The 17,589-nt window shown below is 35.6% G+C and overlaps 1 protein-coding gene across 16 annotated transcripts in view; it reads right to left on the bottom strand.

Annotated features, from left to right (window-relative positions):
• Positions 1 to 17,589, bottom strand: part of LOC309630239 (sodium channel protein type 3 subunit alpha) — a 117,612-nt gene that overhangs the window by 76,496 nt on the left and 23,527 nt on the right. For 10 of the 16 annotated variants that reach the window (XM_082395193.1, XM_082395208.1, XM_082395194.1 and 7 more), the window contains 3 exons: positions 8,190 to 8,503; positions 2,730 to 2,847; positions 1,020 to 1,110 (listed from right to left, as the gene is read on the bottom strand). In XM_082395193.1, coding sequence (XP_082251319.1) covers positions 1,020 to 1,110; positions 2,730 to 2,847; positions 8,190 to 8,453 — 473 coding nt within the window. In that variant the 5' untranslated portion in view covers positions 8,454 to 8,503. Of the gene's footprint in view, positions 1 to 1,019; positions 1,111 to 2,729; positions 2,848 to 8,189; positions 9,280 to 17,589 lie in introns of those variants that run through there. The other 6 variants (XM_082395197.1, XM_082395196.1, XM_082395206.1 and 3 more) reach the window with 5 other exon arrangements.

The following is a 17,589-nucleotide window of genomic DNA, read 5'->3' as shown; positions in this document are numbered from 1 at the left end:
CTTACCCTTCCCCCTTCCTGTGTCCTCAAGTCCATTCTCTACGTCTGCGTCTTTATTCCTGTCCTGCCCCTAGGTTCTTCAGAACCAATTTTTTTTTTTTTTTTTTTTAGATTCCATGTATATGTGTTAGCATACGGTATTTGTTTTTCTCTTTCTGAGTTACTTCACTCAGTATGACAGACTCTAGGTCCATCCACCTCACTACAAATAACTCAATTTTGTTTCTTTTTATGGCTGAGTAATATTCCATTGTATATATGTGCCACATCTTCTTTATCCATTCATCTGTCGATGGACACTTTGGTTGCTTCCATGTCCTGGCTATTGTAAATAGAGCTGCAATGAACATTGTGGTACATGACTCTTTTTGAATTATGGTTTTCTCAGGCTATACGCCCAGTTGTGGGATTGCTGGGTCATATGGTAGTTCTATATTTCCTTTTTACAGAACACATCTGTGGTGTTTTAAGCACACATCCTCTGTCTAAATAAACTATGTGTTGGAATATAACTAAACATCAAAGTAACTTAAATACCTAAATGTATTTTTCCTAAATGTAATGATATAACATATAACTGAAATGCCTAATATAGTAATATAGAGCTAAACACCTAAATCTATTTTATCAGAATATAACAATAATGGTAATATACTAGAATAAAATAATTTTATTTATAAAATTATTCAAATGGTAATTATTTTTTATCTAAAGTACATAACTGTGATTCAGTCTTAACTTTTATGCTAAATGATTGTTTAGTTTACCACCTAGTATATACAATTAATAACCTTTCTTAAACAGATACTATCCTTTGTCAGAAGAAATACCTACCTTATAGGAGAAAAAGTCCCCTAAAGAACTTCCTCTGTTTTTTTCATATTAAGGAAATAACTTTTTCTTAAAAGTGTTTAGCCTGACTTCAAAAAAGTGGAAACCATGAGTCAGACCATAACTATAAGGAGATTGCTAGAGAATTTGAGTGTGTATTTCTCATTCCAAGAAATTATTTCTACTTACTCTACATTCTTTGTCCAGTCTGGAGGATTACTCAGGGTCATAAATACACAGTTGGTCAAAATAGTGCACATGATAAGCATGCTGAATAAAGTAGATTATAGTTAAGGAATAAATGCTAGTACAATGTCATGGTCACTTAAAAATGATCCAGTACAAAAAAAAAAAAAATCAACACAAGTTACCTGTAAAATTAACCTTACTTATTTCTTTTAAAACAATGGCAAAAACAGTAAGAAACTTCAAAGTTTGTCATATACTCTTGGTCCATTCTTTTTTATTTTACATAATTTTCTCACAAAACTGAATTCAATAGAAAGAGATCTCTATTTGAAGCAAATGGGAATTTTGTATTTCACTGAGTTGTGTGAAACTGCACTGCAGGGGAAATGACCATTCTTTGGTAAGTTTATAGTATAAGTCTAAAAGTTATACTTCAGGTATCGTTTACAATTTCTACTGACAGACAAAAGGTTAATGAGTGCAATATAATACACTTGAGAATGTACAGCCCCATATATTTGAGGATTACACTGATTGAGAATTCCACTGTAATTAGGAACTCTAGCAGTCTTATATTGATGTAACTTGTTCCTTTAGCGTTTACAATGTAAGAATAAAGAGAGAGGCAATTTTTTGCTAAAGAGCTAGTATTATTTTCTAACTTTCTATTTTCACTTGAGAGTGTGGGAACTTTGACCAGCTAGCTGTCTTCCTGTATCTAGTCCACACCATACCTAAACAAACACTGTTTTTAAACCTTCCTAAGAATTAGATGTAGTAATTTCCCTTAGGATCTCAATCCAGACTTCACTCTAAGGAAGTTTATGATTACATATTTTGAGGTAAATCTTTTATTTTAAAATGTAAATACTTTACAGTATCAAACCATAGAATGGGAGAATTCAAATGCATTTCAAAAGATTATCAGTCCCATTTCCCCTGTCTCTAGGTTAACCCTGTCTCTTTTGTCTCTCTTTTAGTTTTTATGTTAGCCTGTTTTGAATCTGTATAAGATGCCCATTCTTGAACACTGCGTCTGAAGATCACCTTTCTATTTCATTATCATGTCTTGAGAATTTTCTTGAAATCCACCCCTATTATGTCATTTTACATATACATTTTGACTATCACTGTAAGTAGTTTTAAGTTCAATGAGTTTTAAATATATATTATCAATCAGATACATAGGCACATAGTAGTTTAAAAAATATTTACTAAAGGAAGGAAAGAGGGAAGAAAGGAAGGAAAGAGGGAAGAAAGGAAGGAAGGAGGGAAGGAGGGAGGGAGGGAGGGAGAGAGGACAGGCCCAGGTGATGAAAATACAGAACGAATTAAGGCACAAAAGTTTGAACATTTGGTTATATAGATAATAATACTAAGCACCATAGACTATGTTTCTTTAGTGGTGGTTATATATGGTCTAATTGAGGTTAGTAAAAGTTTGAAGTAGATTTGCTGTTGTTCCTACCACACAATGTGTTTCATTTACACATTCACTATCATGGTAGCGTTTTTACTTCTAGAATCATAATAGTCATTCTACAATAATCTTGTTATAAATAGCAGAAAATCAATGAGTAAAACAGATTAAACAACAATGTTACCATTAATCTCAAAGAAATTTTATATATTTTTTAAAAAAAGAATGACATTTTTTGTAAAATCAACTACTAGAAACAGCATTTAGACAATTCACATGAAAAGGATATGAATGTACCAAAATCTTAATAGCAATTTTCCTAACAGGGTTTAGCGGAGTTAAAATATACAAGGCAGAGGTGGCACTGAATCGGAAAATTGCCTTCCCTTTATTCAATACTATAAAAGTCTGAAAAAGAAAATATGAGAAAAAAATTACTAGATTAGACATGTGGCTTATTTGAAGAGCTTATACACATAAAAAAACTTCTTACCTGATTTGTTTGAACTTGTTTAAGCCAGTTTGTATATCATAACTATAAACATGTTAGATGTTTCTCCCTTAAATTAACATAGCTACAAATAAAGATATGATATACTATTATCTAATCTGTCTCTCAGGTATCAACTTCCTGATACCAACTGATGATCCTACACAAAATTTTTACCAAGATGTAAGGTAACCTTATGGACTCTAAGTCTATCTAAGGCTTACCATCTGTCTCCAGCTTTGGTAACTTTTCAGATTATTCTGTACATACTGCTATTAAAATAATCTTTTATAAATATTTTAATTGCATCAAGGCTTTTAACTCCAAAGTTTATGAAAGCTATTTTCCCTATGGTAGTTGTCCTACTTTAAAATGTTCAAACAGGCTGAATAACCTGGTTTTGCTCATTCTATAGATCTGCTGGTAATACTGAGAAGGAACAGCTGCATTAAGAATTAGGCTGGACTACATCATTTCAAAGGGCATTCCCTGAAACCTATAATCTTCAATTTAGCATTTAAGTTGTACTACCCAGTGATTACCTAGTAGGTCTCTCTAGGATCATCTTTTATTTTTTTCCCACCAAAGCATCTCTGTTCCAGCCGATTCAATTCACTTGCCAATTCCACACACTGTCAACTTCTCCCTCTGATTCTGAAAATGAGTGTCATAGAATCCTAGAGGAGGGAGGCACCTGAAAGGTCATGTAATGCAAACTTCCTCCCGTTTCAGGTCCGTAACAGACCTGACAATAAGGTCCCACCTACAACGACCCACTATTATATCAAAGGTTCTTAGTCCTTGTCCACATGTTAGAATTTCCTGGGGTGATTTTAAAATTGCCGACATATGGGATCCACGCGAGAACAATTGAATCAATTTCTGGAGGATGGGCACAAACAATGGTATGTTAAAAAATTTCCTCACGTGATTCTAATATGCAGCCAAAGATTGAAAATTCCTACTCTCTGGGAATGTCCTCAGCTATCAAGATCATCTCCTCCACCATGTCTTTCCAGATAAATCACACTGCCTTCTGATCACTCCCTAATTGTTTCCCTTTTCCAGTAAGTCTTAGTACATTAATATACGCACATTGGCATGTTGCTTGTAATTACAGTCAAGTAGCAATTTACATGTAGAGTTCATTCCACTGAGGACTAGCTTAGAAGTTGTTATAAATCATTGAGCATAAAGAGCCTGTTTGCTACTTTTTCTCCATTTTTTCCACAGTATTTAATAGCCTGGTTTGCAAATAAACACCTGTTTTAATTAAATGTGGGTTTATCTTTAAGATGCCATTTACCTTTAAGACATCTATTCTATATAACCAGTTACTTAATAATATGTTTTTATCCTTTAAGTAAGGGCTATATCCCATACATTCATGTTCACTGACAACATGCTCTGTGTGAATAGATATATTGTGAGTATAATACTTATATTTTATAAATATAAAATATATTGTAAGTATAAAGGGTAGAGAAAACATCTTCTCTGCACATTGGCCTTTTGTATTCAAGACCATGGACCTCACCAGCCATTTTTCCATGAACTGTACTCTATAAATGTGAACGATTCTATGACAAGGGCAAATAAACTGTTCTTTACTAGCACTGAGATTATCCACAAGGGACAGTGGACATTGGGAAGAGTGCCCTTGAAGCACAAATGCATTAAAGGATTTTTTGAATTCACAGGATTAAATCATGTGATATTATAGCCAAACAATCTAGATCCATTTAAACATTCAATGACAGCAGTAACATGTAAAATTTACCATAGTTTAAGGTACATTTACTCATGATTTTTTGAAACAATATCCCTGAAAAAACCACTTGTAACATTGAGAGGATTTTATTTTGAAAAAATCTCCAAAAACAGAGTAACAGGAATGAACTGTCCCTTAAAACATGGAATCCTCTTCTCTTCCCACAAGATTGGCCTTTGTAGTACTAATGGGATTAAAAACGACATGCCAAGGGCATCTTTGGTGAATTTACTGATTCTGGAAAAAGCAGACCTTAAGAACACAATACCAGTTTATTTCTGGAGAACAGCCCCTAACACAAAGAAAACTCTGAGTTCTGAGAAACTAAGAATAAAACGTTAATATCCTGTATGGGGAAAAAATTTCAAGAAAGGCATTTGAAATTTGGGGCTCTTACGTTACTGAGAGATATATCTAAACTGAAAATTATTTGACAGAATGACATGTAAATAGAGGAGAGATAAATAGTGTAATTCCAAAGTCAGTCCTCTAAGAAATGATAAGTATTGATGTGACTTAAAAAAATAGTACTACTTACTGCTACTAAGGTGATGAATGTTATATCCGGAAGTATGTTAAACTGGTTATTGTCTACTCTGGAATGCTGCTTGCTTCTTTTTTCCAGGTAAATGCACATTTTACAGGTTCACTAAAATTTTTACTACTTGAGGCAGGAGTAAGTTCTCTGAGTAGAACCGCATACATCAGAGAATTCAAAATTATAAAACCAATTTAAAAAAAAATTTCTTATATTAATAAACACCATATGTAGTTTTGCTTAGTGGTTAAGAGCTCTGGCTCTGGAACCTGACTGCCTGGGTTCGAATCCTTATCCACCACTTATGGAATGTGACTTTGGGCAGGTTACTTAACCTCTCTGGGCTTCACCTTCCCATCTATAAAATGAGGTTAACATAATACACGCCTCACTGGTTCTTTGAATATTAAATTAAAGCACTCAAACAGTACCTGACAAAGTATGCGCATAACAAATGTTAGCTATTATTATCACTGTCACTATTCTTGTTTTATCTGTTCAATTTGAATGCCATTAAAATACACTGTGATGTTGCTCATATGATTAAATTAGGTATGTAAACTGTATCATTAATTGATGGAAGCAAAGTTACATAATGCTTTACAATTTTAAAATGCCTTTCACTTGCATTATTTCATATAATTAACAAGCTCTATACCGTATTTTAAATTCCAGAACTTCTCCATTAGCTTCCTACATTAGCTCCTTCTATCCTAAGAACCACAAACTACCTTTTTCTTCAATAGCACCTCAATCTTTATCTTTATGGACACTTCATAAAGGAAAGCTGTGCAGACAACAGTAAACAGTCTCGATGTCTCTCAAGATGGGTCATGGCCGTTATGAATAAATCAGGGTTCAAGTCTTGCTGTCAGACAGGAAGGCAATAAAAACTGACTTCGTCAGCACACAGAGAACAATTCTGTTTCCGAGCGGCAGACTCACATTAACCAAGCTTGAAAGCCCGATATAAAATCAGAATGCCAATCTACTCATATACAACCAGATATATCACTGTCACATGGGCTGAAATAATTGCCATAGCACAACCAGCACGTTCTTTAAGCAGATCTATGGGAAGACAAATTATAATAAGATATTCTTTGCTGAGGGTGGAGTCCAAATAAGCTGACTTAGTTAAATAATACATATGTTTGATGACATCTTGATTAGGTAGTACAGTGTAGCCCCTTTACAATGAAGTGACCTTCTGGGAGGAATATGCTTTCAGGGCTACTACTAACTAAAGATCTGTCTCCCTGGGAAAATGCTAACGTTTGTCTCTATTACTCTCCTTTTCCCCCCTTAATTTTACCAGTTCCCTTTCTTAAGGACACTTCCTTTCTTTAAGTAACAAATACTTTTAATCATGTCAGAGTATCAGTCGTGCCCCTGTCTCTTGAAGGTATCTTTGCAAATATATAGTTTGAATCAATAATTTTCAGAGGAGAATTTTCTTCTAGTTTCTTGGGGAATGCCTCACTAGCATCATCACATGTAATAATACAGCAACTAAATTTCAAAATTTTCTTTATCGATTCTATAGTAAAGTACTGGAATAAATTATTTTTAGAACTATATGAATATATATTATCTGCCACCTTTCATGAAGCTAGTTTAAAAGGAAGAAGAAAGGACCTGTTTATTTAACTTTGTTCTGTAACTTTACATAAAGCATTTTAAAGCTCGCTACTCGAAGCGTGGCCCAGGTACTAGCAGCATGAGTCTCACTCGAGGGCTTGTTAGAAACGCAGGATCCGTGACCCCACCCCAGATTGATGGAATCAGAATCCGTATTTTAACAAGATCCTCTGGTGATGTGTATGTACGTGTAAGTTTGAGAAGCACTCCTTTAGAGCAGTAGGGCTAGTTCCATGTCTGAATGGTTAATTGTCAGTTCCTTTAACCATCATTGATCTTATAAATTGTATGCTGCTTAAAGAATGCAATTTCTTTCGCCATTCCTTTTAAAAGGGCTGGCTTCGACTAGTAAAAGTGCTCAATATCTCCTTTAATCTGTAAGCCAATGACTCATGGTGATATTAATTTATCTTTAGTTTCTACCTGGGCCTGTTTTTATGCTTGTGAACGTGAAATATAAATTGTGGTTGTAAGATGTCAAAATACCCAATTAGAAAGCGTAGAATCTATCATCCATTTTTTATATTTCCTATAAAATACTGCACAGCTGGTTTAACATCAAAAACTAGCTAATTCTGACAGAATTATGTGATTATTACAGTATTAGGAAGGCACAGTCATAGCTGTTGATTTAAATCATATATAGATGGAAAAACTTGAGGTTTTGGGGGGGTTTTTTTGCCTTCTGTTCTTGACATTTTTTTCTTGGAGTGATTTTTTAACAATATGTAAGTGTTAAAGAATCTAGCCTGTGACAAATTAAGGTTAAGAGAAGCTCCCAATCATATTCCAGGTTAGTGGACCAAAAACATGTATCCTTGGGTGAACATGCTTCTCAATGTATATCTTCCTATAGGAGGATGCTAAGTAAAAGATTATTTATTGCCCTCTAGAACACAAATCTATTGTGAAGAAACCTCAAGCCAAATAAGAACTAAAAAATAGGTATATGTACCCCATAACGCTTCTTTCACATAGCTACTATTCTGTTGTCTACTGTGTGCTTAAATATGTCAACAATAACAGATATTTTGCTTTGTTGATGTCAGTTTTAATTTTGACAGTATCAATTACTATGAAATTGTAGAAATTGTTCATCTCTTTATATCTCTTCACTGTGGCCAGATCTTGACTTCATTTCTTATAAATATTTCTGCTTATTATATTATGCTTAAAAATAAGTAGAAATAAAAAGTATAAAATCTTTAACAGTAGAAAAATTATGATGTGGTATATATATGAGCCCCAGCAAAGTATATTAAAGTTGAGTTAAATTAAAGACTTATTGGAAGGATAAAATCAACACTCACTTTCTTATTGATATAGTATGGGTCCAGGTCCTCCAGTGGCTCTGACACCATCCCTGGAGGGATGTCTCCATAAATAAATGGAAGGTTCTTTCCAGCTTCCAAGTCACTGTTTGGCTTTGGTTTGTTCTCGTCATCGTTGTCTTGTTCTCTCTTGGGTTTCTTGGCTTTCTCTTCTGCAGCACGGTTTTCGATAGCAGCAAGAGATTCTCTAGTAAAAAGGCGGAAGCTTTCAGGTCCTGGGGGTGCCAGAAGTGCCTGTGCCATCTTTTCATCCTGCACATTTAATTATGTTTAGCTTCTTGCATAAGAATAGCCTACAATTTTTAAAAAATGCATGAGAGTCAGGAAACCAAATGAACGAGAGGGATTAAGAAAATCAACCAAGATGTCATTTAATGTTTCTTCTAGTAATTTTTTTAAGTATAAACTTTAAGTAGTGCTTTTCATGCTACACTACAAATTTTAACTTAGAAGCATCATTCAATCTAATTTTCAATACGCCAACTTTATATGTCCATCAAAAGTCTGTTCTGATACCTTTGCACCAATGTATAGTATATGTTTGGTAAAGAGTAATGCCAAGAATGCTTGTCAATAAAATTACTCAAGGACCCATTATTTCTCTCCCTCCTCCTTTTATCACATCTTACTAACTTCCCAAAGAAAGAAATCCTGGTGACAATGCAGTGATATATCCCTGACTCAGGGATAAAATCTCAGGATAGGAAAAGAAGTTTTGCCTAACCCAGCCACTGTTCTGATTATCAGCATCATTGACCACTGGTTCTCCAGACAAGGTCTGACTGTCAGCAGGGACAGAGAAGTCAAAACTGTTTCTGTTTAGCTTTTCACCTTGGATCCTTCTGAGGTATCTTCTGAAGCAATGCAGAATATATTTACTTCCTTTCCCAGTCTGCTGCTCTTTAAGTATTCCAAGACAATTTTCATCTTCTTCCTGAATCTTCCATTTGGTGTAGTGCGGTAAAAGCATGGACTATGGAGCTAGACTTCTTCTGTTCTAAACCCTGGCTCTGCCACTTATGAGCTGCATGACTTTAAAAATGTAACCTCTCGGTGCTTCAGTCTTCATCTATAAAATGGGGATAATATGAGAACTGACCTCCCAGGTTATTGTAAGGAATAAATGAATTAATTTACATTAAATGTTTAGACTATTTTCTGGAATTAGCAAGCACTGTACTAGTGTCAACTATCATCATCTAATTATCTTCAGTTCCTCCAGCCATTTCCTCTGTTGTGGTTTCAAGCATCCTCACAATTCAAACCACTCTTCTTTAAATAAGGTCTTAACTTGCTGGAACTACAACTGACTGTGGAGGTTCAGGAATGGGCTGGGAATTGCAGAGTACAGGGGCACATTCATTCATGCCTACCACCTGGCTGGGAGAGGAATGGAGATAAGGCAGACATGTGGAGTGGACCTGTTCAATTTCCCAGGGAAGGGAAAAAATTCTATCTGCTGGAAATGTGACACAGCTGTCAAAAATACTGGAAATTAGCTACATAAATTTTGAAACATAAGTTAACAGTTATATTATTTTGCACTGTGCCAAGAATCTCATTATAAAATCAAGATAGAAAATAGAAAAAATAACAAAAATACAATGAGTACATCAGTCATCTTGTAGAATGATCTACAACCTTGGCATCAAAATAATCATCCAAGTCATCTGTGACATTTTCCCTATCTGCAACCACCCACCTGTCTCTGCCCTTATTCTAGTCTCCATAGTAGTTTATCCCTAAATGGCCTTCTAATTCTTAGCAGTTGATTGCATGGGTATACTGACCTTCCAGAGAAGGAGAAACTCTAGATCTTATAGTAACATAAGAAAAATGATATAGGTTATTATATGTTTTTTGAGTGTATATCTGAGTTACTGGTTCCCTGGTCTGTTCCAGTAACAAAACGTATTTTAATACCTGTGTCTTTTCATAGAATTCATACTCATAATATGACATTGTTATTATATTTCCTGCTATTATGAAGGTATATTCTAGATAAGTTATAAATTATCAGACTTGTCAAAAAATTGTGCCATTTTTGCTACTAGTTCTGAAAATGAACTTCTGATTTGTGGTGGGACAAGGCTCTTTTTTTATGCTCCATCAACTGGTATATAAATCAGAAGGTTTGGGAACAGTTATTCTGTTTTATTTAAGAATCAATCAACCATCTATTTTGTGCCTTCTAAATTCATGGTAGACGGCACAAAGTAGAATTACTTTGGTAATAAAACGGTTTCAGCCATTTTATGTCATTTCAATGGCGACATAGGCACTCCAGACTCTAGGCTGCTGTGGAATAATCACAGATTTTATACTTTTCAGTGTGGAAAGAGTTTGCGCTTAACTGCAAACCTTAAATACCCAGGGATGTGTAATCCACCTGTGTCTCATCACCTGTCATGAATTAAATGGATAAGGTTCTTCCCCAGTGCTAAATGAAAATGACACAGCATGAGAAAAATATCTTTAAAAATTTCTGTGGAACGTGGTTGCTTTCTTAAGGGAGAAGAAAGGTTTCTTTTATATTTGAGCATTTACTTGCACTGATTTTGGTTTCTTTACTGACAGTGGAATGAAAACCATGCAGCAATTGGTATCAGAGATCTAGATTAGTATCGAGTCTGTTACTAAGTTTGTCATTTAACCTTCCTCAACCTCAGTGTCATCGAAGTACCTTATCATGTATGAGGCAACACTTTGCCATAAAGAAATAATTATACTTACTTAATTGGAGTCTCCTGGTTCCTAAGTTTTAAAATGAAATTAGTTTAAACATGTAGAAATCTTTCAGTAATCTTTACAGATGAATTTGATTTCTCTGGGATGACATGGAACAAGGAACCATCACAAATCATGAAAATTTATTTAAAAATAAATAATCCTTTACCTTCTTGTTCACTTATCAAGGGCTAGAATAAAAAATTTGAGTCTTGGTCAAAAGGAAGTAAAGAAGTCTCTTTGAAATTCCCATGCTGCTGTCTCTAAATCCTGAGAAGACAGGCCAGTTCTAGACTCTCAGATTTTTGTCTGCAAGGGGAACTAGGGTTTGTTCAACATTTGGATAGGCTGAGACATTAAAGATTATAGTGAACAGAGTTTCTCGGGGCTTCATCTACAGCGTTGCTGTTTAGAAACCTCTCATAGTTCTTTGGCAGTTCTATTTTAATTTTTTTCCTCTTCTTTCTTGTTCTTTGTGAGCTTATTATACAGAGCTCTTACATAATTTTATATTCCTATTAGGGCCAGACTTTAAAAAATTAATTCCTACTGATGCCTTGGTGTGGAATATATATTATTAATGAATGTATGTGCATTATAATTTATTAAAACACATCAAATTTAACATACCAAATTTTCTCCAGAACTGTCCTTGGAAGGACAAAAAAGATAAAAGATCTGAGGAGATGATCTCTTTGATTAAAAACTAAAGTGTTTGTGTGTGTTAATGTGTTTGAGTAAAACAAAGACATCCTTCTGTTAATCAAGAAAGACTGTGGTTCAAAATATCCTATTGTAGGGGTGGACGACAGAATGTCAAGTCTGGAAGGAACCTTAGGATCATTTATTTAGGAAATATTTATTGAGGGGCTACTATGTATCAACACTGTGCTTGGACTAGGTACCCATAGTCCCTGCCCTTAAGGAACTGATAGTCCATTGAGAGAGACAGATTTCTATACTAATAATTATAATACAATTATGTATAACTGCTTATTGTCTGAGGTCCATAAAAGGGAGCAATTTATTCTGCCCAGAGAGGTATGGTTCAGGCAAGTTTTCCTGAAGAAGTGATATTGGGGTAGGTTTTGTAGACTGGTTGTGATTTGACCAACTAGTTGTGGTGGTAGTTGGGGGAGGGTTGGTAGGAAGACATATCAGTAGAGACCTACTAGGTAGGCAGGGAGGCAGCATGTATATGGACCCAGAAATAACAGAGAGCATGGATTGTTTGGGAGGAACTATAAGCAGTTCATTATGGGTGGGGACCAACCTGCCCAAAAGGGAGTGGAAAGAGAAAGGAACGGAAATTTAGGCAGGATATAGATCACCAAAGGCCTCATTCAGCACACTAAGGTAAGCTATGGGTGGGGAATGGCATGATCATTTGGAAGGTTGGAAAGATGGTGGCAGTATGAAAGACAGACAGGTAGGGAGTGAGCAATGGTTTTCACACATTTTGGTTTCAGGATCCCTTAATATGCCTAAAATTATAGAAGACCTCAAAGAGCTTTTGTTTAAGGGGAGGCTTATCTGTCCATATTTACTGTATTAAGAATTAAAATAGAAAATTTAAAAACATGCTTTAATTAACTTAATAACAAGCCCTTGTATGTTTGCATATAAAACAGATTTTTAATGAAAATAACTTATTATCCCAAAGGAAAAGAATTGAGTAGAAGAATGAACTTGTTTTACATTTGGGCAAATCTCTTTCCTGTCTGGCTTAATGAAATACACCTAGATTCTCACATCCTCTTCGGGGTTCCATCTGTTGAGATATGTTGTTTTGATTGACGTACAAGAAGAAAATCCTCCCGGGACTTCCCTGGTGGCACAGTGGTTAAGAATCCGCCTGCCAAACCTGGGCTTCCAGTGGTTTGGTTTTTGTTATTTTGTAATTTTGTTCTTGTTTTTCTTCTACTGTTCAGCTCTGTTTCAGATAATTGCAGTTGATACATTTCTATGTTCTTTAAATCTTAGATTGAGAACTATTTAAATATTTCTTGCTAGAAAATGGGAATTCAGAATCAAGAACAATCTTGAAATTAAGAATTTGATATTTTAAACCGTTACCTTTATGTTGTATTCAGCTAAATGCAGTTATTCTTTTTCTTTTTTAAAAAATAGATTTTATTTATTTATTTATTTATTTATTTATTTATTTATTGGCTGCGTTGGGTCTTCCTTTGCTGTGCACGGGCTTTCTCTACTTGCAGCGATGGGGGGCTACTCTTCGTTATGGTGTGAGGGCTTCTCATTGCGGTGGCTTCTCTTGTTGCGGAGCACAGGCTCTAGGTGCACAGGCTTCCATAGTTGTGGCTTGCGGGCTCTAGAGCGCAGGTGCAGTAGTTGTGGTGCACGGGTTTAGTTGCTCCACAGCATGTAGGATCTTCCCGGACCAGGGCTCGGACCCATGTCCTCTGCATTGGAAGGCGGATCCTTAACCATTGCGCCACCAGGGAAGCCTAATGCAGTTATTCTTAAGAGCTCATATACACAAAGCAAAAAGTTGCAGACTATAAAATTAAGTTCATGGCATTTTAGAAATTACCTGGAGTATCGACTCCCACTGCTTGTTTCTATGAGAAATAAAACTTCTCAAGACACACACACACACACACACACACACACACACACACACACACACACACACACAGAGTCCGTCTGCCAATGCAGGGGACACGGGTTTGATCCCTGGTCCGGATAGATCCCACATGCTGCAGAGCAACTAAGCCCGTGTGCCACAACTACTGAGCCTGTGCTCTAGAGCCTGTGAGCCACAACTACTGAGCCTGTGCACTGCAACTACTGAAGCCCTCGTGCTCTAGGTCCTGTGCTCTGCAACAAGGGAACCACCACAATGAGAAGCCCGCGCACCGCAACAAAAAGTAGCCCCCGCTCGCTGCAACTAGGGAAAGCCCGTGGGCAGCAACGAAGACCCAACACAGCCAAAAATAAATAAAATTTAAAAATAAAATAAAAATTTTTTTAAAGAAAGAAGAAAATCCTCTCACATATATGTAACTGGAAAATTGGGAATATTTTAATTTCTTTATCAGACAATTGGGAATATTATTCTTTGATAAACACCAAAACTCTACAAATGGTACTTTCTTAAATTAGTTTCAGTGTGGAATCATAAACCATATCAGTGAACTTTTGATTGATCTTGCCCTTTGGATGGATTTTGTACCATCATGCATGGATCATTTGGAAAATATCAGCACATTATTATGCAGATTTTCCAAATTTTGACAAATTTTATTATATAACATTCAAAAATCACATTTGTTAATATCACCATTGATCTCTTGAGAAAAGTCATAATGTATTGGGAGACTGTCAGGCTCCCAGTGTCAGATAAAAGTTTTCCAAAATTCCAATTTCCACTTGAAAGCTCCAATTTTAACATTGGCAACAAATGCTGTCATTTGCTTTCTCTGAAATGACAGGTTTTTCCTTTGTTCATTTTTGAGAAAATATCTGCCAAATACCCAAGTCTGAATAACCATAGTTTGTCAGTTCTCTCTTTCAAGTGAAAATGGGGTTCCTTGAAAAAAAAAAGTGGCGTATTCAGCTCCTGACACAAATCACACAAGTGCTTTTCCTTAAGACAACCATGGTGCTCAGTATGCAGAAGAAATGCTTTATGTATTCTTTCCCTATCATCATACAGAATATTAAAAATATGTGTTCTTTAGGGTCAAGATTTAATAAAGTTAATATTTACTGCTTCATCAAAGATGTTCTTATGTGAACTGGCATTTTTTTTCTTACTGAAAGTGTTTGGTGGTGAAGAAAACAAGAACTCCTCCTTCAGTATGATGCCACTGCCTTGATTCCCACTCAGGCATTAGCAGTTTTACGCCATGACTTTAGCACTGTCAATGCAAATGTCAGAACAGTGAAGAAAAGGCAAATGACACCTTGGTATTGTTAAGAAAATTGTTTCGACCTCAGAGCCCCTCTGAAAGGGACTCAGGAACACAGCATTGTCTGCAAACCACCCTTTGAGAACAGCTTCCCTAAAAGGAAGCAGATGGACACCAGTGGTCTAAAGCAGAGGGCAAGAGAATTTGACTATAGCTTTATTATTTAAGGGCATGGACTTGGCAATTAGGACTGCATTCAAGTCCTGGCTCTGCTACATTCTAGCAATGTGACCTTGGATAATTTTTTTTTATCCTTCATAATCTTCAGTTTCCCAATCTACATAGTGAAGATAATGATAGCAGTGATAGCACATACTTCATAGAGTTAATGTGACCTTTAAATGAGAAAATGCATCTAAAGGTGAGCAGGTGCCTGGAAAATAGTAGGCAGTCAATAAGTTAGAGAGAAAACAAACCATGGCCTGAGGACTGTACTCAAGGCACAATTAGGAAGAGAAGACCAATAAGATTTTGTGATGATTTGATAGGGTGAAGAAGAGTTATGGGGTTAAGTTCATTTCCAGATTTCTGTTTTAAGCCACAGATTTAACCCAACCGAGACATGGAGAAGGTTTATAGGGCACAGTAATAAATTCTGCTTGAGTTTTATTTAGTTTCAGATGCCTGTGAGACAACTGGATGTGTAATTAAAATATGGGTCTGAGACTCAAGAAAGCTGCCTGGGCTGGGAAAATGTTGATTAAGCAGTCACGAGTTGAAACTGAAGAATATGCAGTACATTATTTAGGAAAAAATTGGAAGATGAAGAGCAGGACTCTTGTGACTACCAATTTTAAGGAGAGGGAACACAGAGGATATTAGACAATGAAATTAGAAGAGTTATATGGATGCCAAAAGAGGAATTTCCAAGATGCTAATTAAAAGGCATGCATTGGATTTGACAATTAGTCGAACTTCCTGCCTTTAAAATAAATGAGGAACAGGCGCAGAGAAGCAAAGTAATCTTCACTGAAGGTGTCTATTGACAAACACAAATTGTTGCTCTGAGGCAAAACATTTTCCACACAGTCTGTTCTTGACGGATTTTTCCTACTGTTGTTGACATTTTTTATCTTGAATCTTACTATTGTGTGATTTGATATTAAAGATCTAAGCTGTATATAAATAACTACAGAAAAATTGATTTGTATACCTCAGTTCTGTTTTCCAGGCTCACATATCTGTATGCTATGATACAAACATAAGCTGCTGAAACTATATGAAACCAATAAATGAAATGAATATAAAACTAATAATTGTTAATGAATCAGAATCTAAGAAAAGTAGCACAGTAAATATTTGGGATATGCTGTGGCATTATTGCGGCAAAGACAAAGTATTTTTTCCATTAGTCATTTAGCCCGTGAATTCTCGTCTTGCCTGATTTTCCAGAACAGAAGACAGTTTGTTGAATTGTATTGGTCTATAGCCTGTTAGTATCAATAGCCTCTCTCTCTGTAGGGATTTTTATAATTATGTTACAGACAAAATCGATTAGTTCTGGTCTATTCCCATGGAAAGAAAATTATGTCAGAGGCTGTAAGTTTGCCATCTTCAAGGATGGAAAGTTGCTCTGTGTCATGCAACTTGAGAGATCAGGGGAAAAAAACCCATCCAAATGTATTTTCATGTTCTTGATGACAAGGGAGGGAGTTGTCAGGAAAGACTGGGTCCATTACTAAGGAAAGGTTGCTGTCTGTGTTTTCTTGGTATCAACAAGAGACTATTATAGGAAGAGTATAATCTAGAGGACAAAGTGGACCAATTAACTACTGTCCTACTAAAGAAAGTTATTAATTTTTTCCAAAGGAATTTTCATTTAGGGCTAATGATTGTCTAGTATTTGCTATATATCCTCAGGTAGCATGTGTGACCAAGAGCATATTTTATCAAAGGCATACACACAGCATTCAGCACATTATAATAATAACCACTGGACACTCGCCAAGGCAGAATAAAATGTTATTTTCCATGTTTTAAAAGAGTTTTGAAATAATACTTTGTTGGTGTGCCTACCTAACCAGGTGGCTTTGAGGATTAAATAATAATAATAGATAAACCTCTGTTGAATGATTACTATGTCTCAGACACTCTGTCATTTAATTTATGCACACTAACTCATTTAATTGTCATTTTAATCTTATGAGATTAGTACTATTATTATTATTCCCATTTTACAGATCAAAAAACCTAGGTGCAGGTAGGTTAGATAACTTGTCCAAGTTACAAAAGTAATAAGGAGTCAGGATTTGAACCCAGATAGTTTAGGAAAAGCTGGGCCCCAAGCCTGCAAAATGAGAAGAATTTTAGTTCATGTTTTCAGAAATGGAATTAGGATGAGTCAGCTACCTTATTAGGAGGTTATTATGTATAGAGCCCCGTGTTAGGAACGGGGTGGTGCAGCCTAAGAAATATAGCAATATAGTCCTCACCTTTGTTTTAAAGTAGAATACAAAACAAGCAGGAATGAATTAATAAAACCACCAGCTAATAGATACCTGCTCACACGTATGTTAAGCATTTTGGAATTATTTAAAGGTAAATTAAATGCTTAGGCTAGCTTCTTCTTCTGTGTAATGTACCTCTTGTTCTTAGTGTGATGTCAAGGAATTCAGTATTCCTATTGGTTTGGACAAACCTACTGAGAAAGTAACTGTAGTATGGATATCACTATGCCATGGCCAAATACAAATGAAATCTAGACTTTCTCTACCATT

The sequence above is a fragment of the Balaenoptera borealis genome (assembly GCF_965194805.1).
Source record: "Balaenoptera borealis genome assembly, chromosome: 6".
NCBI classification, from domain to species: domain Eukaryota; kingdom Metazoa; phylum Chordata; class Mammalia; order Artiodactyla; family Balaenopteridae; genus Balaenoptera; species Balaenoptera borealis.
Note: the sequence above shows the minus strand (reverse complement) of the source record. Positions and strands in the feature narration are given on the sequence as shown.